Source organism: Mastomys coucha, unplaced genomic scaffold (genome assembly GCF_008632895.1).
Source record: "Mastomys coucha isolate ucsf_1 unplaced genomic scaffold, UCSF_Mcou_1 pScaffold5, whole genome shotgun sequence".
NCBI lineage: Eukaryota > Metazoa > Chordata > Mammalia > Rodentia > Muridae > Mastomys > Mastomys coucha.
The window spans coordinates 82,341,753-82,367,257 of record NW_022196911.1 but is presented as its reverse complement, the minus strand read 5'-3'; the positions used below and the strand labels follow the sequence as shown (position 1 = coordinate 82,367,257).

Sequence of the window (25,505 nt, the reverse complement as noted above, 5' to 3'; positions counted from 1 at the left end):
CTTGTTCCCATGTCTTCTCACCAAGTAACAAAGGTTTGTTCACATATATCAATCCCTAGGACTTTGCTTTAGATCAACTATTTCCCACATATCTCATTTAAAATCTAATTCAAAAGCATATGTCTAATTTTAAATTTTAAGGAGAAGCAAAGTTAATATTATTAGCCTACTATCTATAAAATTACAATAATTAATATATTAATATATCAGCCTGGCAGTGGTGGTGCACACCTTTAATTTCAGCACTTGAGAGGCAGAGGCAGGCGGATTTCTTGAGTTTGAGACCAGCCTGGTCTACAGAGTGAGTTCCAGGACAGCCAGGGCTACACAGAGAAACCTTGTCTCGAAAAAACAAAAACAAAAACAAAAACCAGGCATGGTGGCACACACTTTTGATCCCAGCACTTGGGAACCAGAGGCAGGTGGATGTTGGTGATTTTGAGGCCAGCCAGGGCTACTAGTAAGGCCCTTTCTGGAAAAACAAACAAAACAACAAATTACTTTTGAAATGCTGTAAGCCAAATGCATGTTTGGCAGTGGTGGCAGAGGCAGGGAGGGGTAGGGATAGGGTGGGGTCATCACCTCCCTCTGTCTGTCTATCTGTCTGTCTTTTTGTTTCCTTAGCTTGAATTCCCTCTTTTCTTCCATGGTTGAACTGACAGTTTCCCAGAAACTAGAAACATCTGTATGGTTTATCTTAGCTCCTTGTGCAAGCATTTCTGCTTGTGGGAGTGGAATTCTCTGTTACTGAAGCTAAGCCCACATCTTCTAAGACATATCGGGGTTTAGGAGCAGGAAATTATTAAATAAAAATTTAAACTTTTTTTTTATTCACATTCCTAAATACCCCCCCAATTGTTTTTGATTGATGGGGGATGAGGCAGTGTCTTTTAAGTTAGTCTTAAAAATTGACAAGTCAGCTGATAAAACTATATTTGGTAAGAAGATGGCAGAAGAAGAGAGGGTGGATTGCCAAATGTGGACTTGTGGGGAGGAACAGTGGGAGAGAGACATATGGAGCATGTTTTAAAACAAAATGTTGGACAAAAATTCAAGCGAGTGATAAACATGGTGGCCAGAAGAGGAATCGTTGGTATGCATGCTGCCAGAACAGACATTGCAACATTCAAAAGTCAGGCCCCAATCCCTACTGTTGTTCTTTCTGGAACTACATTCTTTCCCATTTAAAAGGGAGTAAAGTTGTGTATATAAACAGTCGAAAGCGGTAGTTAGGAAGCCAGAATCGTAGCTTCCTACAACCAAGGGAACCTTGCGTTGCAAGCATCCCATCTCCCTGCAGTACTGATCCAGCATGGATGCCTACCGAGCATCGAAGACATCTTAGCTAAAAGAACTGGCTGAGAGCAGGGAGTCTAAGTGACGGGTGTGTCGGGGGAGGGGTTGCGGGATGGGGGAGAATGAAAGAAAGGCTTTACAAATGATGGAAGCGCCATTGCTAGGGAGATGGGAAGTCCAAAGCTGGAAGGGAGGCAGAGTGCAGGGTGAGAAGAGATGGCTTCTGTAGTTTAAAGAAAAAGGCTCTCGGGAAGAGGGCAAATAGAGAAAACAAGTGAAAAAGCCTGGCGAGCAATCTGCTCACACCACACCCCCTGCTGGTAGGATGAACCCTCACCAGGAGTTAAGAAGTTTCGTGCAGTCCAGGCACCTGCCTGAGCCTCCTGAAGGCTTGAGATTACAGGTGTGTGCTGCCATGCTTGGCTTCAAAATTACCTTTCAAATGTTTTCTGTGTCTGCCCAGGAGTTTAGGCCTGTTTTCTGCCTGGTTGGTGCATTTCTCATCCTAAATTCTGAAGCTATGACTTGAGCTTCCTGTGGATTGTGTTGGTTTGGTTGGGTTTGACAAGGGCAGGGGCATCTCAATATACTGCCAGGGTTGACTTCAGTACAGGGCTCAACTGATCCTCCTGCTTTAGCCTCCCCCACAGCTGGAGGTATAAGCATATGCCTCCCCATCTGGCCCGCAGTGTTAATTTGTGTAAAAACTACAACACTAATTTTAAAAAAAAAAGTCATTATAAAGATTCTTAAAACACTATTTTCCATGTAAATGTTTAAAACAAACATCAGCTTTTTTGGTATCCACATATGTCAACTAATGGAGTCCTTGAAAAAAAAAAAAGGTCACACACAAGGATGTGGCCTGTGGTGCCTGCTGGAGTTTCAAATACTCACATGCTGTTGATTACATGGCTTTCAAATAAAAATACCTTCACCCCATTTGTACCTCGTGAATTCCTGTCTCAAATGTCAAGTGATTTCAACTTCTGACTTCTCTAGTGTGCATTCCTTCTAGCAAGATTCCTGAGTCAGCTCGCCCCCCCCAGTGAGGTCATGCAGCCACGAGTCTGCGTTAGCCTTGGTTTCATCTGGGAAGTTAGGCCTTGGATGTGTCCAGAGCTGAACAGTTTTGTCTTGTGAGAATTATGATCTAATTATTTCTCAAGTATATTTAACAGAATGCAGCCAGTGGGGTGTGCCTTTTAGCAGCTGAACAGACCACTGTCTACATTCCTTAGGAATAAGATCTAGTCCAGTATTTTAAACCATGGCAACAGATGATAAGAAAAACAGCAAACCCGTAATCATTTCCATATGGAGAGAGAGTGGTGAAGCTGGGAGCCACCGTTTTCCACGCAACAATCAGTCAGGACTGGTAGACTGGGCAGAAATAGTCAATGCTTCTATTATGCCCTTGTTTCATATTTGTTGATACACTGCTTCCCTCACACTTACTGCCACCTTTTATGCAGCTGTGGTTCCTGTGTCTTCCTTTGTTAATTCTACCTTTTTGTTTTGTTTTGTTTTGTTTTTCAAGACAGGGTTTCTCTGCTTCCCTGGCTGTTCTAGAACTCACTCTGTAGACCAGACTGTCCTGGAACTCACAGCTATCTGCCTATGTCTCTGTCTCTGCCTCTTTGCCTCTCTGCCTTCGGCTTTCTCTCTGCCTCTGCCTGTGGGATTAAAGGTTCATGCCACCACCACCTGGCACTGAGATTCTTACTGGAGGGCTGACAAGATGGCTAACCTGGTAAAGGTGCCCTCCACCAAGCCTTATGAGCTGACTGTGAGCCTCTGGACACAGAGTCAACTCCTCTAAGATGTCCTCTGACCTCCTAATCCACACTGTAGCACAAGCATGCCCACACATGTACACACACTCACACAAACACATAAATATAATTCAAAATTGCCACAAAGCACATAAACTTCCTTCTATAGCAACTCAAAACCTAGGAGTCTTGCTGGGCAGTGGTGGTGCACTCCTTTAATCCCAGCACTCAAGAGGCAGAGACAGGTAGATCTCTTGAGCTCTGAGTTAGAAGCTAGCCTGGTCTACAGACCAAGTTCCAGGACAGCTAAAGCGACACAGAGAAACCCTGCCTCAAAAACAAACAAGCAAACAAAATAGTCACGGTGATACACACCTTTGAACCCAGCACACAGGATGCCGAGGCAGGTGGATCTCTATGTGTTCGAGGGCAGCCTGGTCTGCAAAGTAAATTCTAGGACAGTCTGAGCTTCACAGAGAAACCCAGTTTCTCAATCAATTAATCAATCCATCCCCTGCAAAAAGGCACACAATGATCACATTTACCTGTTTACTAAAAAAAAAAAAAAAAAAAAAAAAAAAAAAAAAAAAAAAAAAAAAAAAGCTGAGTATGTTAGCCGAGCCTTTAATCCCAAGACTCAGGAGGCAGAGGCAGTTGGATCTCCGAGTTTGAGATCAATCTGATTGAGTTCCAGGCTAGCCAGGACTGCACGGTGAGACCCTGTCTCAAAATAAATATGTCATGAATACGTGTGGGGGCATGCACATGCCATGGCACAAGTGTGGTCAGAGCAGTAGCTTCCTTCTTTTCTCCCACCATGTAGGTCCAGGGACGAGTCTCAGGTGTCAGGCCTGGCAGCACGTGCCTTTACCTGATGAGCCATGTCTCCAACCCCTGGCTTTGGTGTTTGAGACAAGGTCTTGTTATGTGCGCACCCTATCTGACCTGGAGCTTGGTATATGCTCCAGGCTGCCCATTACCCCTGATCCTCTTACCTTCCTCTCTCAAGAACTCGTATTACAGCCATTTGCCACACCTTCTGCATTATTTAGTTATTTATTTTTTGCCCAGAACTCCAAACTGAACAGATCCTCCTGCCCCAATCCCCTGAGTGCTGAAGTCCCAGGGCACAGCTGCACCTGGCCCAGTGTTCTTTTTTAAGTGGCTATCTAGAGCATCTCACTGTCTTCAGAACCAGTGGTCACAGTGTAGCGTTTGACAACATCTCCCCCTTGTGGTTCAAAGCAATCGTTTTCAAAGGCAAATCTATTTACAGACTTGTAATTCTCAGACCCAAGTAGAGTGGTTCACTTCGGTGCTTAGCAAGTACAGTGCTCGCTCTAACACTTTGGAAGCTGAGACTGAGGCTGGGGTATCATCATAGCAAGTTCCAGGCCGTCCTGGGCTATAGAGACTCTGCCTAAAAAAATGAAACCAACCAAATAAAAGACCACTCTGGAGCCGGAGAGATGGCTCAGGGGTGGCGTGCTTACCCTACTTGTCGAGGGTCAGAACTCACGTGCATCTCCAGCTCCAAAGCATCTAATGTTCCCTCTGTCCTCCATGGGTAGCTTCATACATGTTCCCGTGTACACATGCACAGACACACATATACATATATATATATACATATACATACATACATACATACACACACACACAACTAAAAAGAAATCTTTTTTTAAAGTGCACATGCACACTCAAAAGTCCATGTTGCTTTCATATGAACTGTGGAAGTTTCCATCATGTTTAATGAATCTTTTTCATTGCAAAGACGGAAGATTCAGAAACCTGGAGAGCAACAGGATGTTCCTCCTCCTTGGACTCTTACAGCCGAGTGTCTGCCAAGTTCCTTTACCCTAGACTCTGAGGTGCAGAGTCAGCCCTGGAGGCTGAGTCAGGGTCTCGAGCCCAACAGTTCCAGACCCTATTTCTACAAAACTGTGGGTTTTGTTTTTTTTTTTTTTTTTTTTTTAAGATTTATTTTTTATTATAAATGGGTATAGGGAAGCTGTCTTCAGACACACCAGAAGAGGGCATCAGACTTCATTTCGGGTGGTTGTGAGCCACCATGTGGTTGCTGGGATCTGAACTCATGACCTTCCAAAGAGCAGTCAGTGCTCTTGTCCACTGAGCCATCTCTCCAGCCCTGGGTTTTTTTTTTTTAAAGATTTATTTATTAATTTTTTTATATGAGTACACTGTCACTTTCTTCAAACACCTCAGAAGAGGACATCAGATCTCATTACAGATGGTTGTGAACCACCATGAGGTTGCTGGGAATTGAACTCAGGTCCTCTGGAAGAGCAGTCAGTGCTCTTAACCGCTGAGCCATTTCTCCAGCCCCCAAACCGTGTTTTTTATAGAAGCATTGCTTTTTTTTTTTTTTCTTACAAATGAAATACCAAATACATGTTTTCACTGAAAATACACTCCACTTCACTGGAAGTGCTTCCTTCATGTCTATGGACCTAAACTAAAGAGTACCTAAACTAGAATCAGCATTCTACTTTATTACTTAACAGGGTGAGCCTGAAAGCAAATATTTGTATTTATAGATCTAGTCTGAGACGGGGTCTCATGTAGTCCCGGTTGGCCTGGAGCTTTTTTTGGTTTCTCAAGACAGGGTTTCTCTGTGTAGCCCTGGCTGTCCTGGAACTCACTCTGTAGACCAGGCTGGTCTCAAACTTAGAAATCCACCTGCCTCTGCCTCCCAAATGCTGGGATTAAAGGCATGCGCCACCACTGCCCCACTGGCCTGGAACTTCCAAGGCAGCCAAGGATGACCTTGAGCTCCCGATCCTCCTGCTTCTAATTCCAGAGTGCTGGGATCACAGGCAAACACCACTGAGCACAGCTCAATTTTGAAAATATCTTAGTCCAAAATTCTGTAAAGAGCTTTTCCTCTTGGCTTAGGGTCAGAGACTACCATAGCTGGCAACGACTTGTTCCAACAATGTGAAGCTGTCCAAAAAGTCTTCTTCCTCCATTCCAAATCGTGTATACTGATGGATATAGGCTCTGGGAAGGAAGCAGAAGACGTCAGTCACCTATTCCAGGCAAATGAGAAACTTAATAAACAGACTGAGGAGCACTCAAAACTCACAAAGCCTCCTAGGTCCTTGTTATGTGTGGGTCACTTGTTTACTCTGAATCAATAAACAATATTAGCGAACGTTAGCTGTCACCACGCTGCCTCTGCTTTTAGTGTCCCAGGGGGCACAGGAAAGGTGGCATGTTGGACTCTGTAGTCCCGGCACACAGGCTCAGTACACCACACTGACTGTAAAAAAGAGCTCAGAAGTTTCACTTAAGGTTTGAAATTAGAAATGAAGCCAGGGTTCTCTGCCTGAGTGGTTTTCTCAGATCCCCCCACAACTCCCCACCCCCACCCCCAGCTCCCAGAAGAACAGCAAGGGCAGACACAAAATAAACTGACATCATAGTGAGAGTTAGAAGAGCTTGGACCAAGAGAGGACTTGGGACCCAGGTGAGGAGTAGACAGCCTGGGGACAGCCTGGGCCCCAGGGAATCCTAACCCTGTTCAGTCATCTGGGGAATTTTATTTTGACAACACTTAACTGTCAGTACCCAGTGGAGCTGAGCTCTTCAGTACTATTTATTACTGAGGAGGACTAGAGTCTCCTCCATACCCCAGGACCATTTTCCTGCCTCATTCCAGTGCTAGCAACAGAACACAGGCCCTCACCAAAGCTGGGCAAGTGCTCTACTCCCAAGCAACAGCCCTGATCCCAAAGAGCTTCTTTTGAAAACCATCTTACCATGAACCTTTGAATTTTGCCTAGAAACTGTTCAGAGGACCAGGTTTGATTCCCAGCTTTTACATAGTGACTCCAAGCCATCTATAACTCTAGTCCTGGGGAGTTCAACACCTTCTTTTAGCCCCCAAGAGCTCTGGCAGTGCCTATGATATGTAGACATACATGCAGACAAAATACCCATACACATAAAATAAAACAATGAAAGAAAATAAAACTAATAGTACAGAACACTTACTGAACACTAGCCAAGCCGTGTACTAAGTGGTTTGCATGGTTACCTCATCAGATCCTGCTGCACACATGAGGGGCAGAAGCCTTTAAGTCGAATGCCCAAGGCTTCACAGCTGCATGGGGCAGGGAGACTTGCCCCACAGCACAACATGCTTTCCCTTGGCATTATCTGGCTAAGGTGGGGAAGTGTGGAGACGTATTTTTACTTACTTGGATGAGAACATATTCCATGCCTTGCCCACAATCATATCCAGTGGCTTTACTAAGAGCTGGCTATTGCTGACCAGGGCTGCAGACTTCTCATACTTGTCAAAAGCTCGCTGGGTTTTCCACACTCTGAAAGCATCAACAGGCTCCAACCAGGAAGTGTAGAGAGCAGGGTCTTTAAATCCCTCTAGAGTTAAAAACACCGTACATATGAGCAAAGTCCCTTCTAGACACGTGTGAAAGTGTTATAAAAAGGGGTGGCAAGACGGATCAAGGAGGACAAATGCTTGCCACCAAACCTGATGATAAGAGTTCAATTCCTGGGACCCACATGATGGAAGGACTCTGCTGCAAGCTGTCCTCTGATCTCCACATGTTTCCTGTGGTACATGCACTGTGGCAACATGTCATGACAAGCACATACACATACATACACACACACACATTTGAAAACAAAAAAGGAAAACAGCTAGTAATTCTGAAGAAGGATACAAAGTGGGAACTGAAAGAGAGGGCAGAGCTGGAGAGATGGCTCAGTGGTTAAGAGCACTGACTGCTCTTCCAGAGGTCCTGAGTTCATGGTGGCTCACAGCATTTGTAATGAGATCCGATGCCCTCTTCTGGTGTGACTAAAGACAGTGACAGTGTATTCATATACATAAAATCAATAAATAAGTCTTGAAAAAAAAGAGAGAGAGAGAGCCGGGCGGTGGTGGTGCACGCCTTTAATCCTTGTACTTGGGAGGCAGAGTTTGAGGCCAGCCTGGTCTACAGAGTGAGTTCCAGGACAACCAGGGCTATACAGAGAAACCCTGTCTTGAAAAACCAAAACAACAACAACAACAAAAACAAAACAAAACAAAAAAAGAGAGAGAGAGAGAAGGCAAGGAGCTCCTCTTTCTGGACTCTAGTTAAAGAGTTGGGGCTGGAAAGATGACCCAGTGCTTAAGAATTTAAGAGCAGGGCTGGTGAGATGGCTCAGCGGGTAAGAGCACCGACTGCTCTTCCGAAGGTCCTGAGTTCAAATCCCAGCAACCACATGGTGGCTCACAACCACCCGTAATGAGATCTGATGTCCTCTTCTAGTGTGGCTGAAGACAGCTATAGTGTACTTATGTATAACAATAAATAAGTCTTAAAAAAAAAAAAGAATTTAAGAGCACTGGCTGCTTTTCCAGAGGACCCAGGTTCAATTCTCTGCATCCACAGAGGTATTCACAATTGTCTGTAACTCCAGATCCAAGGGATCTGACATCCTCTTCTGGCATCTGTGGGCATCAGACATTCATGTGGTACAAAATACATGCAAGCAAACATGCACATAAAATAATAAAATTATAAAAAGAATTATAATACAATTAACAAAAATTTGCTACTGGGCACGGCACTCAAGGCAGGGGCAGGGGCAGGTGTATTTCTTAATTTCAGGCCAGCCTGGTCTCCAGACTGAGTTTCAGGACAAGCTGCTAGGGGTTAGAGACCTTAAAAATGTCAATTCAAATATGATGGTAAAGTAGCAGCGAGATGTGCTTGAGGCCCAAGTGTTCCTGCTTCCTTATCGCTTTCTCGGATGTGAACCTGCGATCTGGGATTACCAAGAACAAGATGATAAACCTCAGTACAGCCACGCTGTCTTAACTCCCTGACCCAGCTCCGACTGAGGCAATTCCTTGGTTTTGTGGGAGAAAAGAATTTCAGAAAGATGTTTTTTTATATGGAGCTTACAGAGATTGACATCCCTGGGAGGAGAGTAAAGCGCTCCCCACCCTCACCCCCCACACCCTACAAGTATAGATCCATAGAAGAGTTGGGCCCCATTGTCCTGTACAGTACTGTAGTGATTTCTGAACTTCCTGTCTTCAAGGAGCTGCTAAGGAATGTTAGTGAGATCCTTGGATGCTCCTGAAAGGTCCCAGACAGGATTGCAATGAGGAGGTAAACTCTTCATCTAGGGATGAAGGAGGGTCGGGTGTCTTCACTGGAAACAAGGGTTAGTTTCCCAGAAAATGTCTGCAAGAGCAGAGAGGCCATGCCCAGGGTCCTACACATTCAGGCTCTAAACCTGGGTCACTGTTCATTTAGCATTCTTTTTTTAAAAATATGGAACACTTCATGAATTTGCGTGTCATCCTCGCGCAGGAGCCATGCTAATCTTCTCTGTATTGTTCCAATTTTAGTATATGTGCTGCCAAAGCGAGCACAGCATTCTTCCCCCCCCGCCCCTTTTTTTTTTCATTTTTTTGTTTGACATTCTTGTTTGAGGATACTTCTACACAAAATACCATGTCTATGCTGACAAACTGGAATCTTCAGTTTTTGGGTGGTGAGAGGCCCCTTTGCCTTCCTAAGTCCCCAAATTTCTCTCTTCTAGCCCACCTCATGTCACCTTGTCAGCTGTAATCCAGGGTGCATGGACCTACTACATGTGTTTATTCAGATCCCCAGGCAAAGCTCTGAAATTGGACTTTGGAAGACACCAAAACTGAGCACATCTGGAGGCTGAGAGATAGGTTCAGTGGGTAAGAGTGCTTGGTGTGTAAGCTAGTGGGCTGGGGTGGACAAACCCCAGGAGCTTTCCAGTCAGCCTGCATAACTGACAGGACAAGCTTCAGGTTCAGTGAGAGACCCTGTCTCAAAGGAATATGGCAGGGAGCAGCAGATGACGACACCCCATGTCCTCCTCTGGTCTCTGCATGTAAATGTACAGGCATATGCACCCATACCATATACACACTTGAGTGTGTTTTACTCTCTCCTACATGCCTGTTCCTATGAACCCCAGTGTTTACACCTGTGCTAGTTTCTTCTTGAGCCAGGGATGCTGGCCCCTATAATGACCTGATTCAGTCTTTGGGACCCACGCAGTGGACAGAGAGAACCAACAAACTGTTTCCTACCCTCATATACAGTGCTTGCGCACCCCGACACACACACAAATCGATGTACTAAGCTTCTCATCCTCAGGGGAGAGGATGTGGCTCGGTCTGCACAAGGTTCTCAGTTCATCCCCAGAGCTCAAGTAAGGAGCTCCGCGAGGGCGCTGGGGAGTGTAGGCTGGGAACCCGGAGTGGGCACTGGGGAGTGTAGACTGGGCACCACTTGCCAGCCAAGCCTAAGTTCCTCAGCAAGTCTCACAAATAAGATGAGATGTGGAGGGTGGCACACACCCATAACCCCAGCACTTGAAAAGTAGAAGCAGGAAGATCAGGAGTTCAAAGCCAGCCACAGCTACATAGCAAGTTTGGCCTCTCACATACATGAGAGACCCGAGGAAGGACACACACTAGCCTCTAGCCTCCACAGGCACACATATGTACACATGCAGGCACACACGCATGCAATGCACACACTCAGGCTGGAAAGATGGCTCAGTGGGTTATATACTCCAACCCCTAATTAGGTTTGGGTTTTCGTCTGTCTGCTTTGTTTTGTTTTGGGGGTGGATGTGTGGGGCTTTTTGTTTGGTTTGGTTTGGTTTTTTGGGCTTTCCAGACAGGGTTTCTTTCTTTCTTCCTACCTGTCTTTCTTTCTTTCTTTAAAGGTTTATTTTATTTTATTTTATTTTATTTTATTTTATTTTATTTTATTTTATTTTATTTTATGTAAATACACTGTAGCTTTTCGCTCTGGCCCCCCTCACTCGCTATAGCTGTCTTCAGATACCCCAGAAGAGGGCATCAGATCTCATTATGGATGGTTGTGAGCCATCATGTGGTTGTGGGAATTTGAACTCATGACCTTCAGGAGAGCAGTCGGTGCTCTTAACCTCTGAGCCATCTCTCCAGCCTCCAGACAGGGTTTCTTTATGTGGTCTTAGCTGTCCTAGAACTCATTCTGTAGACCAGGCTGGCCTCGAACTTAGAGATGCACTTGCCTTTGCCTCATGAGTGCTGAGACTAAAGGAGTCTCACCATACCTGGCTTGCTTGGGATTTTTATGAGATGGGGTCTCACTAAGTAGCCCTAGCTAGCCCTGGAACTCATTAAGTAGACCAGACTGCCCTCAAACTCACAGGGATCTGCCTGCTTCTGTCCCCCAGTCTGGGATTAGAATGGTTAAATGCCTAGCTAAAAAATGCTTAAATCTGGGCTGGCGAGATGGCTCAGCGGGTAAGAGCACTGACTGCTCTTCTGGAGGTCCTGAGTTCAAATTCCAGCAACCACGTGGTGGCTCACAACCACCCGTAATGAGATCTGATGCCCTCTTCTGGTGTATCTGAAGACAGCTACAGTGAACTACACTGGAGCGAGGTGGGTGGAGGGAGCAGGGGTCCTGAGTTCAATTCCCAGCAGCCACACACATGATGGCTCACAGCCATCTGTACAGCTACAGTGTACTCATACACATAAAATAAATCTTTAAAAAAAAAATGCTTAAATCTGTATTAAGTGTGTGTAGTTTGGATAGCTATGTGAAGTCAGTCCCTTTGCCCACATCTTTACATGAGTTCCAGTACCAACTCAGGTTTGTTAGGCTCAAGGTAAGTGCTCCTCCCCACTGCACCATCTTGACAGTCCCAGAAGTTGTTTTTAGAACACTCATGTTCCAAAATAAATGCCTCAATTTCCCCCTGAATTTACACTTACCCACGTCTGCACTGTGCACCTCTCTCCCTCGGAGGATGACCAAGTTAGCAAGAGAAGTGTTAAAATGAGATTCCTTGTGAGCAGATGCTTTGCCAATAGGTGGAAGGCCTGACAGAGGAGGCCGCACTTGCCAGTCGATACCTAGCACAGAGGAAAAGTAAGAGCACTTAGAAATGGCACTGAACAGCATAAGAGTACAGGCATTTCAGGTTGGGTGTGGTGCACATGCCTATAGTCCTAGCACCTGGCGAGTAATGGAGGCGCACCAGCAGTCAGGAGTTTAGGGCTCCCGGATAATCCACCAGTACTGAGACAGATTTTTTTTTTTTTTTCCGAGACAGAGTTTCTCTGTGTAGCCCTGGCTGTCCTGGAACTCACTCTGTAGACCAGGCTGCAAGGGTTACAGGTATTAGCCACCATGTCCACCTGTTTTTTTGTTTTTGTTTTTGTTCTTTCTTTCCCTTCCTTCCTTCCTTCCTCTCTTTTTAAGGAGGTCTTGCTATGTAGTTCTAGAGTCTCCTCAATTTCACAATCTTCCTGCCTCAAAGTGCTGGGATCACAAACATGCACAACTATGCTCAGCTTTGAAGCCAGGTATTCAATAACACTGTAACTTCTCTCTATGTCTGTGTCTGTGTGCCTATGTCTGTCTTGTGTCTCTGTCTGTATCTGTATCTGTATCTGTATCTCTCTCTGTCTGCCTCTCTCTGTGTCTGTCTCTCTCTCTTTCTCCCTGGGGGCTATTAAGTAGCTCTGGCTATCATGGAACTTGCTATGTAGACCAGACTGGTCTTGAACGCAGAGTTCTGCCTGCCTCTGCCTCCTGAGTGCTGGGATTAGAGGTGTGTGTTATCACATCTGATGATTTTACTCTCTCTTGCTTCAATCATTCATTCCCCTGTTGGCTGTTGCTGGGATACATGGGATACATGATGGTGGTAACAAGAATGGTAATAAGAATGGGGCCAATCTTCATACAGAGCAATATGATAACATATGAATGGTCACAAAGCTAGATCCTTCACCTTTGTCTGTGCCATGAATATGTTTGTCCATATCCTTAGTCATACATTCCGAACTGAAAACACTCAGGACTGGCTATGTAGTTAGCCTAGTCTAGTATATGTAAAACTAAAAATTTCAATTCCTGTACTACAAATTTTTTTTACATGCTTAAATTCTGTAACTAACTATAAAAAGATCATCGTAATCCTACAGTTAGTTCTGTGTGGGAAAATGACTAAACAAACTGCATTTTATTGACCTGACAGAGCTTGGTACAGGGTGCCTCACCCTCCTTTGAAGAACACTGTACTCCACGAGATAACAAGTGCTGGGGGCCCTCCAAAACTGGAAAGCATTACTTTAAGATGTAGACTTTCTACTGTGGCTCTGCCATTCAGCAGGAGGGAAATCAGCCTGTTATTGTATATTTTCCTATAATACCTACTACTAGATTATATCCGGTGATTTCTAGTTAAAGGCAAAGGATCACACATACCCTGGTGTAATGTAAGAATGTCTTAACATAGGGAAGCCAGAGGCAGACATGAAGATAGCATCAGTAAAAGTCCTGAGCAATCATAACAGTGGAAACTCTGCTCACCCACTGTGAAATCCTGAGAGTAAGACAGACATTTCTAACAGCAGAGGGAACAGGAAGATTTCTGCTCTGAAAAAGCTAACCCAGCAAGGCCAGCCTCAGGGACGATAGGTCCAGACAAGGTGCAGAGAGGCTTGTGGGAAACTGGGTCACTGTGTGGAGGCTTTACCTACCCCTGCTCTGAGAAGACCAGTGTCGGGGCAGTGATTTGAATCCAAGAACTTATGGCTGCTTCATAAGTGGTCTACCTCCAACCTACATGAGCCCTCATGAGCAATCCTGACACTACCTTCTTCCATCCAAAAGACTCCTCTCTGTTCCTCTTGTCAGGATTCTCATCAATATAGTGGGCATACTACAAAGGCAGGGAAGTTTGGGGCTGTCCTGGAACTCATTCTATAGACCAAGCTGGCCTTGAACTCAGAGACTCTCCTGCCTCTGCTTCTTAAGTGCTGGGTGCTGCTCACTTACAACCTTGTAATCCTAAGGGGCTGGGGGATGAAATCAGGAGGAGCAGGAATTCAAGACTAGCCATAGTAAGTTTGAAGCTGTATTATGTGAGACTGCTCTCAAGTATGAGAACTAGAGTTCAGATTCCAGCACCCATATAAAAGCTAGGTAGGCACGGTGGGCTGCCTGAAACCGCAGCACTGGGGAGACAGAGGCAAGAGGTCCCAGAGCTAGCTGGCTGGCCATAGCAGAGCTGAGCTCTGGGTTCAGCATGAGGACCTGCCTCAGTAAATAAAGTGGAGAAAGACTGTGGCGAATACCCGATGTCAACCACGTGAACTGGCCTCTACGTGCACGGACACACATGCACACGCACCCTCCCCACCTATGCAAAAACACAGACGTATGCACACCACACAAACATACACATGCAGGAATAGTTTAAAAAATAAAAAGCAGTCCAGGCAATAGTGGCACACACCTTTAATCCCAGCACTTGGGAGGCAGAGGCAGGTGGTTTTCTGAGTTCAAGGCCAGCCTGGTCTACAGAGTGAGTTCCAGGACAGCCAGGGCTACACAGAGAAACCCTGTCTCGAAAAACCAAAAAAGTAAATAAATAAATATTTAAAAAATTAAAAGCAAACAAAACCAAATTAAAACAAACAAACAAATAAACAAAAATGTGATGAAAAGGAAGAAGGAAACTGGTAACAGTTAATGGTGGGAATAAAATAAAAATCTAAGCCAAATATTCAGAAGCAAGGAAATAAACTTCGGAAAGAATGACTGGGGACGAGGCAAGTGCTTTTACCTGAGTGACAGGGAGTGAAGGCGGATACTGCTGTGTTCTCCTTACACAGGTGTGCCACATGGCTGCTTTGCCCGCTACACAGCCGACTTACAATGTGCCTACGGTGCAATGCCAGGGATCAAATCCAGGGCCTCTCACATGCAGATGCTGGGAGGCTGGAGAGATGGCTCACTGGCTGCTCTTCCACAGGACCCAGGGTCTATTCCCAGCATCCACATGGTGACTCACAACTGTCTGTAACTCTGGTCCTAGGGAATCTGACGAACTCTTGGTCTCCATAGTACCAAGCATGCATGTAGTACACAGACATATGTGTAGGCAAAACACTCACACATAGACAATAAGGAAAAAAATCCAAAATCATGTACTCTGTCACTGGGTACACCCCTAGACCTTAGGTGAATTTTAACTACTTGATTATTTGATTTATAAAAAAAATTGACAAGGCGGTGGTGGCGCACACCTTTATTCCCAGCACTCAGAAGGCAAAGGCAGGGGGATCTCTGTGAGTTTGAGGCCAGCCTGGTCTACAGTGAGTTTTAGGACAGCCAGGGCTACACAAAGAAACCCTGTCTTGAAAAGAAAATTTATTTATTTATTTATTTGCATGTGGTGTGTGTTCATGTGTATAGATGTGTGCTCATGTGTACCACAGAGCATGTGTGGATGTTAGGAGACAGTGAGCAGGAGTTGGTTTTCTCCTTCCACCTTGTGGGTCCCAGGGATTAGACTCAGGCCGTCAGCTTAGACTGGTGCACAGTTTAGTTTTCTTCTGAGTCAGGGTCTAATATACCCGAGGCTGACCTGAAACTTGCTATGTAGTAGATCAGGCTGTTGTTGATCTTCCTGCTTTTAGATCTGCAATGTTGGGGTTACAGACATGTATACACTTCCACCCCTGGTTTTGGGGGGGTGCTTAGGGTTGAACGTAGGGCCTTACACAGGTTAGGTAAGCTAACTACCTGATTTTTAAAACTACATTCATATTTTACTTTGAACAAACTAAAATAAAGATGTGCAATAACATGGCGCTTGTCTGACGCGTCCTTTCCAGATGAAGCTTTAAGCCACCAAGAAGCCCTTAGCAAGGTCCTGGCACTGGGTTTCTGTAGGAGGTTCCTAGGCCAGAAGAAGAGGCCTTTCTTTCAACCAGCCTAAGCCAGTTTATACCCAGGGCTCCAGGACAGGCGCTTCCCTGGTATGTGGGTTGTCTATTTTTAAAATATCCCTTTACCTTCTTCCATTTTTGCACTGGAAATAAGCATCTGTCTTAAATGCTTGAGGAGGCCAGCCCAGGTAAACGTGCTGTAAGCCAGAGACTCCGCAGACAGCTGAGGAATGTTACGGACACCCAGCATCTTAAATTCAGGGTGGGGAACTAAATGCTCCATTAAGTCTCCTGTAAGAAAAAAAAATAAAGCAAAGTGAACTCAATTGACTTCACCCACAATGGTGCCATTGACTTTACACAACTGTGACTTAATGAAGTTTAGAGTCAAATGTGTTTTCTCCATACTAGAATTACTTAAACATTAAAATAGTGAATTTTTAGACACAATGTGTGCTACAGACTACATTTTTGCTTCATTTCATTCATTTTTTTTTATTTATGATTTTTGACACAAGGCCTCACTGAGTAGCCCTGACTGACCTGGAACTCCCTTTGTAAGTCAAGCTGCTCTTGAACTCACAGAGCTCCGTCTGCCTCTGCTTTCAGAATGCTGGCATTAAAGGCATGCACCATCAAGCCTAGATCTTTGCTTCATTTTAGCATTCTGGCCAAGAAAGCATACTTAAAATGGGCATGGTGGCTCATGGTTGTAATCTCAACACTTAGCAGTCAGAGGCAGGAGACTGCCCATATGTTCCAGGCCAACTCAAGGGATTACATAATATGACCCTGTCTCAAAACTGAAATGGATAATCAGGCACAGTTGTGTATACCTTTAATCCCAGCACTTGGGAGGCAGAGGCAGGCAGATTTCTGAGTTTGAGGCCAGCCTGGTCTACAGAGTGAGTTCCAGGACAGCCAGACCTATACAGAGAAACCCTATCTCGGAAAAAAAAAAAAAAAAAAGAAGAAGATAGAAGGGAGGGAGGGAGGGAGAGAGACTGACAAACACTGTACACTTTGCTGAAAGAATTATCAGTAGAAATATGGGTGACTAATTCACTAAACTCTAGGAAAACCAATTATAAAAGATAATTAAGATACTATTCTTCCATTCTATAGTCACTAGATGCCCCTTAGAAAACGTTCCAGATCTTCTATTTATCTTGCTAAATGATAATCAAACCTGTTTGGGGATTGAAACATAGGTCTGTGGTAGAAAGCCACCAAACGAAAATTTGTGGCATGAGGCAGGCCTGGGCCTGCAGTTCCAGAGACCGGGGCAGAGACCAAGAGGATCTTGTTAGCCCAGGAGTTCAAGACCAACTTAGGCAACAGAGCAAGACCCAGAATAAAATAAATACGTAGAAAGCCAGAAGAGAGGACAGGTTTCGACAACCTGTAATTCAGGCCTCTAGGGGTCATCTCCACTCGCAGTGGCTTACATGCTCAGCCACGGTCTGCTATTAAGCTGCTCTGCTGTCCTTCTTGCTCTGACTTGGCTTAGCAATCCCAGGACCTGGCTGAGACCGTTGTCTACTGGCCTCTTCCTTCTCAGACCTTCTGTCTTCCTCGTTCTCAGAATCCTGGACTGCCCCTACTCCTCATCTTTCCTATCAGAGCACAACTACAGGACAGGACACCACATGGCAGCCTGGAGTCTCTCTGCATTTTCTTTCTCTTCTTTCCTTCTTCATGTTTCCCTTCCCCGTTTCCCCTCTCTCTTCATTACTGAAAGGTAGCAAGGAAACTTTACCCAAGGAAAAATGGCAGTATAGGTCAGAGAATGCCTTATCGAGCATGGCAGCATATCACATGACTGACAGCAAACCCTCTCCTGAGTTTTCAATCCTTAAACACAATGCCAGTCCAATTAGAAGCCCACATCACCACCTCCTCCCCCTACCACCACCTCCTCTTCTTCTTCAAAGACTTACTTTATGTGTATGGATGTTCTGCCTGCATGTAGGTATGTGCACTATGTGCATGCCTGGTGCCCCTGAGGTCAGAAGAGGGAGTCAGATCTCCTTGACCTGGAATTATGGATGCTTGTGAATTACTAGAGGAACCACGAATGTCCTCTGCAAGAACAAGTGCTCTTAGCCACTAAGCCATCCCTGCAGCCCAACCCCATCATTTCTGTGGACTCCACATCTATCTACCTTTTATTTGTTGGTTGTAGTTCAGTGGTGTAAGACTGACTTCTGTCCCCAGCAGTACAAAACACATACATTTTCTACCCAATGAATGTTCTATCAAGTGCTTGCCATTTGCCATGCCCTGGCAGAGAGGAGGAAACAGTGAAAAATAACTTTGGGGTTTTCAGAACATATGGTTTCTCTACAAATAACAGAGGGGTCAAGTACCTAGTGGATTTCTGCGGTAGTGAAATGAGCTGTCCTCAGAGTACGTAGGCTGGAACACGCTCCCCAGCTGGTGGGCAAGAACTTGGTTTAAGTCTCTGAAGGAGATCTGCTTGATGTTCATCCGTTTGGCACAGATCTTATGGACAGCGTCATTCTCGTGAATGAGAAGGGCATCTGAAGACCGGTACAAGTGTGAGAGGGTCAAGATGGAGTTGTAGTTCTGCACAATAACCTGGAGAGAGAAGGGCCAAAGACAGCAAGAGAGGCTAAGTACTTAAGAGTGTAGATTCCAGCCCTGTGGTGGCGATCATGTCCTCAGTCACAGCACTCATGAGGCAGAGGCAGGTGATCTCTATGAGTTTGGGAACAGTATGTTCTACAGAGTGAGTTCCAGGACAGCCAGGGCTACACAGAGAAACCCTGTCTCAAAAAAACAAAACGGAAAAAAAAAAAAAGAGGGTTGGAGAGATGGCTCAGAGGTTAAGAGCACCGACTGTTCTTCCAGAGGTCCTGAGTTCAATTCCCAGCAACCACATGGTGGCTCACAACCATCTGTAATGGAGTCTGATGCCCTCTTCTGGAGTGTCTGAAGACAGCTACAGTGTACTCACATACATAAAACATAATTCTTGGGGCTGGTGAGATGGTTCAGCGGGTAAGAGCACTGACTGCTCTTCCAAAGGTCCTGAGTTCAAATCCCAGCAACCACATGGTGGCTCACAACCATCCGTAATAAGATCTGACACCCTCTTCTGGTGTGTCTGAAGACAGCAACATATAGTAAATAAATAAAAAATAAAAAAACAAAACAAAAAAAAAAACCCATAATTCTTTAAAAAAAAAAGAATAACATCAATGAATTAAAATATGATTTCGTATCTCTCAGGAGCCCATTTCTGGGTTGGTCCTTCTAGTACTGCAAAGAGGGACCTCATATTGGGGTCCATGGTATCATGGCTAGTCTTCAAATGATCTTAATTTCTCTCTATTGAGAAGAAATGTATATGCATACCAATTTCCTGTTGATCTTCCTAGTAGGAAAACTGAATGTAGGAAATGATTCAGGAAATAAGTATGGTAGCAATAACTTTTTGTTTTTGCTTTGAGACTGTATAGCCCTGGCTAGTCCAGAATTTGCTATGTAGACTGGCAGAGATTAACCTGCCTCTCTCTCGGCCTCTGCCTCCAGAGTGCTGGGATTAAAGGCTGGGCCACCATGATCCACCTTACTGTATGCTTTACTTGTAGTATATCCTTCACCTTCCGGAGGTAGATATTTTTGTCCCCATTTTACACAGAGGAAAGCAATGCATAGAGAAATTAAATATCCTCAGTGGGATGGTGCTGGAAAGTAGCAGACCAAGGGCTTGGAGCCAGCCAGGACAACTTTGGAATCTTTGGGGGGGGACATTTAAAGACATGTGCCACCATGATGAGCTTAATTTATTTGTTATGTTTTGTTTTTAAAGACATCTCAGCCATGCATTGGGCAGACAGGTCTTGAGGTGGAGGCCAGCCTAGACTGGATAAGTAAGACTGCCTCAAAAAACCTAAAACCAAAATGAAACAAAAGATTAAAAAAAAAGGATACTTCACATGTGTGGGAAACGTAACCAAAATTAAATTAACTGTTCATGTAAATATCACAATCAGTCTTGAAGCTGGGATTCAACATTCCCAAAGAGTGAGATCCATTTATTCATATTCACTTTAACAACAAAGAATGCAGAGGCTAGAGAGAGAGCTCAGTGGTTAAAGCACTAGATTCTCCTCCAGAGAACCAGGGTTTGATTCCAGCACCCACATGACAGTTCACAACTGTCTAACTCCAGTCCCAGGGGATCTGACACCACATGATGCATAGACATCTATTCATACATACATAAATATAACATAAAAATAAAAAAAAATTAGGGCTGGTGAGATGGCTCAGCGGTTAAGAGCACTGACTGCTCTTCCGAAGGTCCTGAGTTCAAATCCCAGCAACCATATAGTGGCTCACAACCATCTGTAATGAGATCTGATGCCCTGTTCTGGTGTGTCTGAAGACAGCTACAGTAAATAAATTAAATACAAAAGCTAAAAACAAACAAATAAAATTTAAAAAGAAAGAATGTGTACTATGATCTAATTACTCCCCCAGAGAGTATTTACCAAGAAGAAATAGCATATGACGATACCAGACTCCTACTAGTGATTAAAGCGATTAAAAAGAGAGAGAACAAAGAATATACAAGATAAAAATCTTTGATCAGGGGCTAGAGAGATAGCTCAGTGCCTAAGAGAACTTTTTGGTCTTCTAGAAGACCTGGGTTCAGTTCCCAGAACTAACATGATGGCTCACAACCTTATGAACCTAGTACCAGAAATCTGGCCCCTTCCAGCCTCCTTGGGCACTTGGCATGCATGTGTGCACATACAGACAGACAAGGGAAACACTCGTAGAATAAACATAACTTTTAATTAACATGTTCATACCTCACCCGTTCCGTAAGGCCATATAATCTGGTTCATTTTCAAGGAACTGGAGTACTGATCTTGTAGCTTCTGTGTAATGAAGGCTCCCAGCCCTGATCCTGTTCCCCCGGCCATACTCATTATGATGAAAAATCCACTCAAAGAGTCACATTTCTCCACCTCTGTTTGGATTAAGTTCATTATAGATTCTTCATGCTTTGGTCCATGCACAGAGTAACTATGCCATGGCAAAAGGAACAAACACAGCGCCCATCAGTTTACCCAGAGGGAGGTGGTACAGAGAAAGGATTCTTAGGAGACCGCCCTTTCCAAAACTATGGTAGTGGGTCTCATGTAAGGCTCAGGTGCCCTGATCGAAAACATTTAATACACACAGGCTAAATATACTTAATAGGTGAATAGTATGGCTAGAAGAATAAATTTACACAATTTAGGAAGTTCCTTTTAACTGAGAACAATGCGATTATTCTATTTGTTGATATTATTTTATTATTACATCTCACATATTGTGTGTGTGTGTGTGTGTGTGTGTGTGTGTGTGTGTGTGTGTGTTGGCCATGGTGCATGTGTAGAGGCCAGAAGACAGCTCCTGGGGATTGAACTCAGGTCTTCAGGCTTGGCAGCAATTGTCTTTACCTACTGAGTCATCTTACTGGCCTCATATTTTGTGAGAGTGGTCCAGGAACTCTCCATCCTGCCTCAGCTTCCCAAGTGCTGGGATTACCTGGCTGCCTTCTGGAAATTCTATGGCGCAGCAAAACTTGGGAACTACTGGGCAAGAGCTCTATTGCTGAGCTATACCCTCAGCCCCTTTGTTTATATACTTTGAATTTTGAGACAGGAGTTTCCTAAAATGCCCAGGCTGACTTTGACTTGCTCAATAGCTCAGGCAGACACTGAACCAGAGCTCTTCTTGCTGAGTAGCTGGGGTTATAGGCTTGTACCAGGCCTGACACATTATAAATTTTATTTATTTATTTTTTGCATATATTTACAGGAGGGGATGCATGTGCCATGATATCTGTCTGGATGTCAGAAGATATTTTGGGGAGTTAGTCCCCTCTTTCCATCTTGTGGGTTTTGGGACCTACGTAGTAGTTACTACGTAGGGACTACATTCCTCGGGTTGGAGGGAAGCTGTTTCACTGGTCCACAATTCTTTTTTAAGTTTATTTATCTTTGGTTTCTTGAGACAGGGTCTTTTTTGCATAGATGTCCTGGCTGTCCTGGAGGTCACTGTATAGACCAGGCTGTCCTTGAACTCATAGAGATCTACCTGCCTCTGCCTCCAAAGTGCTGGCATTAAAGACATGTGCTACCACTGCCCAGTTCTGAATTCTCAATTTTATTTTAGTTTTGGTTTGAAACAAGATTTGGCTAGGTAGCCTTGGTGACCTACATAGTGGTTTGAATAAGAATGGCCCCATAGGTTCATATATTTGAATTAGCCATCAGGAAGTAGAACTACTTGTGAAGGTGTGGTCTTATTGGAAGTAGTTGTGACCTTGTCGGGGGAAGTGCATCACTGGGGGTGGCTTTGAGGTCTTAAAAGCCCAAGTGAGGCCCAGCATCTCTCTCTTCCTGCTGCCTGTGAATTCAAATATAGAATTCTTAGCTACTTCTCCAGCACCATGTCTGCCTGCATGTCTCACTGCTCTGCTCCATGATGAGAATGGACTAAACCTCTGAAACTGTAAGCAAGCCCAATTAAATGTTTTCTTTTATAGGAGTTGCTTTGGTCATGGTATCTCTTCATAGCAACAGAACAATGAATAAGATAGCCTGGAACTCACTGTATAGACCAGGCTGGGCTGAATTCACAGAGATCTGCATGCCTCTGCATCCTGAGTGCTGGGAAGAAAGGCATGTGCCACTACACCAGACTCTAAATTCTAAATTTTAATATAACACTTCCAGGATTTTGAGCTTGCTGCATCAACTATGTAGTGATAATGCTATGAATACTTAACTGTATTGCTGTAAGTTCACTGAAAAGCAAGAGGAGCTGTGTTGCAGGATACTTGATCATACTGTGAACCCCAAGATTGTGTTATTTACTGAAAAATCATTTTCCTAGTTGTGGTGTGGCTCAGTCTTTAGCACACACCATTAATCCCTCAGGATGAATACAGAAGCCCTTAGTAAACATCTTTAATCTCAAACAACGAAGGTAAAGTTAGTTTGTAGAAGGAAGCACCTGTGTTTGAAAGTGATGTCTAATTGAGTGGCAGAAAAAGTGACGAATCAGAGAAAGACTTGACAGGATATGCCTAAGTCTCATGAGAAGAGAGAGGAAAGGGAAGCTACTTGAGGGCAGAGCAGGAGTGGAGGGAAGGGGTAGTTTTACTGGGACAGTTATAGAGAGACAGGTTGCAGAGAGAGAACAAACTATACATAGAAGAAGACAAATGAGCCAGAGAATGGGAAGGAGCCAAAAGATTAGAACACACTGCCAAAGTTAATATGAGGCCAAGCAGAGCAATTCAGAGGCTGAGAAGCCAGATTGAATCAGTCAGCTTGGAGAAGAGTTGAGCCAGAACAGCTGAGTTGAACCAGCCAGTCAGAGTTCAGAGAGATCAAGAAAAGGTGAGCTTATTCAGCAGTAAATCTCAGAGGCTGAAGACACTCGAGGCCTAGATTAGATTGCAGGAGGCTGGAAGCTTCCATGTCTAGGCCTAGGTTAGCAGATGGGGGTAGTTGGCCTTGGAGAGGACAACTGCATTAGGAGAATAAGAGCTACATTTACAGAGTTGTTCTTACCCATATGCCCAGTTGTTCCCAGATCCTTGTTTCTGACAAAAGCTTGTGTGTTGACCATATCTCCATCGGCCAGACTGGGCAGCTTTTGATAGTGTGTGATTGATAACTTTAGGTTCCATGTCAACAAGAACAGCCCGGGCCACTGGAACTAGAATAGAGGGAAAATTATATATTTTATGTGGGTACCACAGAGTGTAAATTTCATATCTCTAGCCCTACATTCAGGGTTTTTTTTCTTCATTTGTTTTGGTTTGTTTAATTCAGGAGTTGGAGGTAGAGTACTTGCATAGGCTGCTGAGGTCTTGGATTCAAACCACAGCATGGGGTAGGGGGAGACAAGCAAAGGTCTTCCCTATCGAGAGACAGACTTTGATGGCTGGTTAGGGGAGGACTCTTCCTCTCCCCCCCTCCCCCCCACCCCGAGACAGGGTTTCTCTGTGTAGCCCTGGCTGTCCTGGAACTCACTCTGTAGACCAGGCTGGCCTAGATCTCAGAAATCCACCTGCCTCTGCCTCCCAAGTGCTGGGATTAAAGGCATGCACCACCACTGCCCGGCCAAGGGGAGGACTTTTGACCATGCCTACCTCCATTTTCTTCCTCTCTGAAAAATCTTTCTTTGCAGGATGCTTGATATGCCTCGTTTTCTCTCTTAGAACAGAGTCCCTGGGAACAGTGTGAGTCTCTAAACAAAGCATCAAACACTTCAAAGCCAATCTGGTTGCCACACTGCCCCAGCTGGACTGTCACTATCGACATGCCAAGCCACAAACAAGGCCTAGCCTCAAACACAAGGGGGTGGGTCACCTGTAAAAGAAAAAGAGACACAGATATGAGAAACCACAGCATTGATAACAAGAGCAAACAATATGCCATGTGCTCACATTCTATCAGTAAGGGGTGGAGAGATGGCTCAGTGGTTAAAGCACTTGCTCCTCTTTCACAAGACCCAGGATGGATCTCAGTATTTACATTGCTGCTTGGAACTTCAGCTCTAGGGGATCCAATTTTCCTCTTATGGCCTTCTCGGGCACTGCATGCATATGGTGTACATACAGGTATTCTCATACAATATAAAAATAACATTTTTAGAAAATTTAAAATATATGTAAACTAATAAAAAAGTAATTTTTTGGTCTGGGCATAGTGGCACACATGTTTAGTCCTAGCACTCAGGAGGTCGATGAAGGTAGAGTTCTGTGAGTTCCAGGCCAGCTTATAAGACTATGCATGTGTGTGTGTGTGTGTGTATATGTACAGATAATCATATATATATGTATATACATATATAGATAGGATCTCATGTATCTCTGGCTGGCCTAGAACTCACAGAGATCAGCCTGTTTCTGTCTCTGGAATGAAGGGATTGAGGATATACAGCACTATGCTCTGCAAACTGTGAATTTTAGCTTTGCCATCAAAAAGCACTTCAGGAGGGCAGTGTGAAGCAGCACTGAGGTTTATTTTATTTATTTTATTTTTAAGATTTATTTATGGGGGCTGGAGAGATGGCTCAGTGGTTAAGAGCGCTGACTGCTCTTCTGAAGGTCATGAGTTCAAATCCCAGCAACCACATGGTGGCTCACAACCACCAGTAATGAGATCTGATGCCCTCTTCTCGTGTGTCTGAAGACAGCTACAGTGTGCTTACATATAATAAATATTAAAAAAAAAGAATCTATTTTAAAAAAAAAGATTTATTTATGTATATGAGTACACACCATAACTGTACAGATAGTTGTGAGCCTTCGTTTGGTTGTTAGGAATTGACTTTTAGGACCTCTGCTCGCTCCAGTAGACCCTGCTCGCTCAGTCCCTCCTCATGCCAGCCCAAAGATTTATTTATTATTATAAATAAGTACACTGTAGCTGTTTTCAGATGCACCAGAAGAAGGCGTTAGATTTCATTACGGGTGGTTGTGAGCCACCATGTGGTTGCTGGGATTTGAACTCAGGACCTTTGGAAGAGCAGTTGGTGATCTTACCTGCTGAGCCATCTCACTAGCCCTAGCACTGAGATTTATTAACACAGAGATTTTTTTTTTTTTTTTT

The 25,505-nt window shown here is 44.4% G+C and overlaps 1 protein-coding gene and 1 non-coding gene across 5 annotated transcripts in view; both read right to left on the bottom strand.

Annotated features, from left to right (window-relative positions):
* Positions 1 to 5,380: 5,380 nt before the first annotated feature.
* Positions 5,381 to 25,505, bottom strand: part of Tubd1 (tubulin delta 1) — a 23,189-nt gene continuing 3,064 nt past the window's right edge. For 2 of the 4 annotated variants that reach the window (XM_031355053.1, XM_031355054.1), the window contains exons 2-9: positions 24,041 to 24,260; positions 23,457 to 23,604; positions 20,697 to 20,913; positions 18,219 to 18,450; positions 15,976 to 16,140; positions 11,878 to 12,018; positions 7,295 to 7,478; positions 5,990 to 6,092 (exon numbers count right to left, since the gene is read on the bottom strand). In XM_031355053.1, the coding sequence (XP_031210913.1) occupies positions 5,990 to 6,092; positions 7,295 to 7,478; positions 11,878 to 12,018; positions 15,976 to 16,140; positions 18,219 to 18,450; positions 20,697 to 20,913; positions 23,457 to 23,604; positions 24,041 to 24,212 (1,362 nt within the window). In that variant the 5' untranslated portion in view covers positions 24,213 to 24,260. Of the gene's footprint in view, positions 6,093 to 7,294; positions 7,479 to 11,877; positions 12,019 to 15,975; positions 16,141 to 18,218; positions 18,451 to 20,696; positions 20,914 to 23,456; positions 23,605 to 24,040; positions 24,261 to 25,505 lie in introns of those variants that run through there. The other 2 variants (XM_031355052.1, XM_031355055.1) reach the window with 2 other exon arrangements.
* Positions 9,386 to 9,492, bottom strand: LOC116079309. The gene has a single exon (XR_004113882.1). It is a non-coding gene; the product is annotated as a U6 spliceosomal RNA (small nuclear RNA).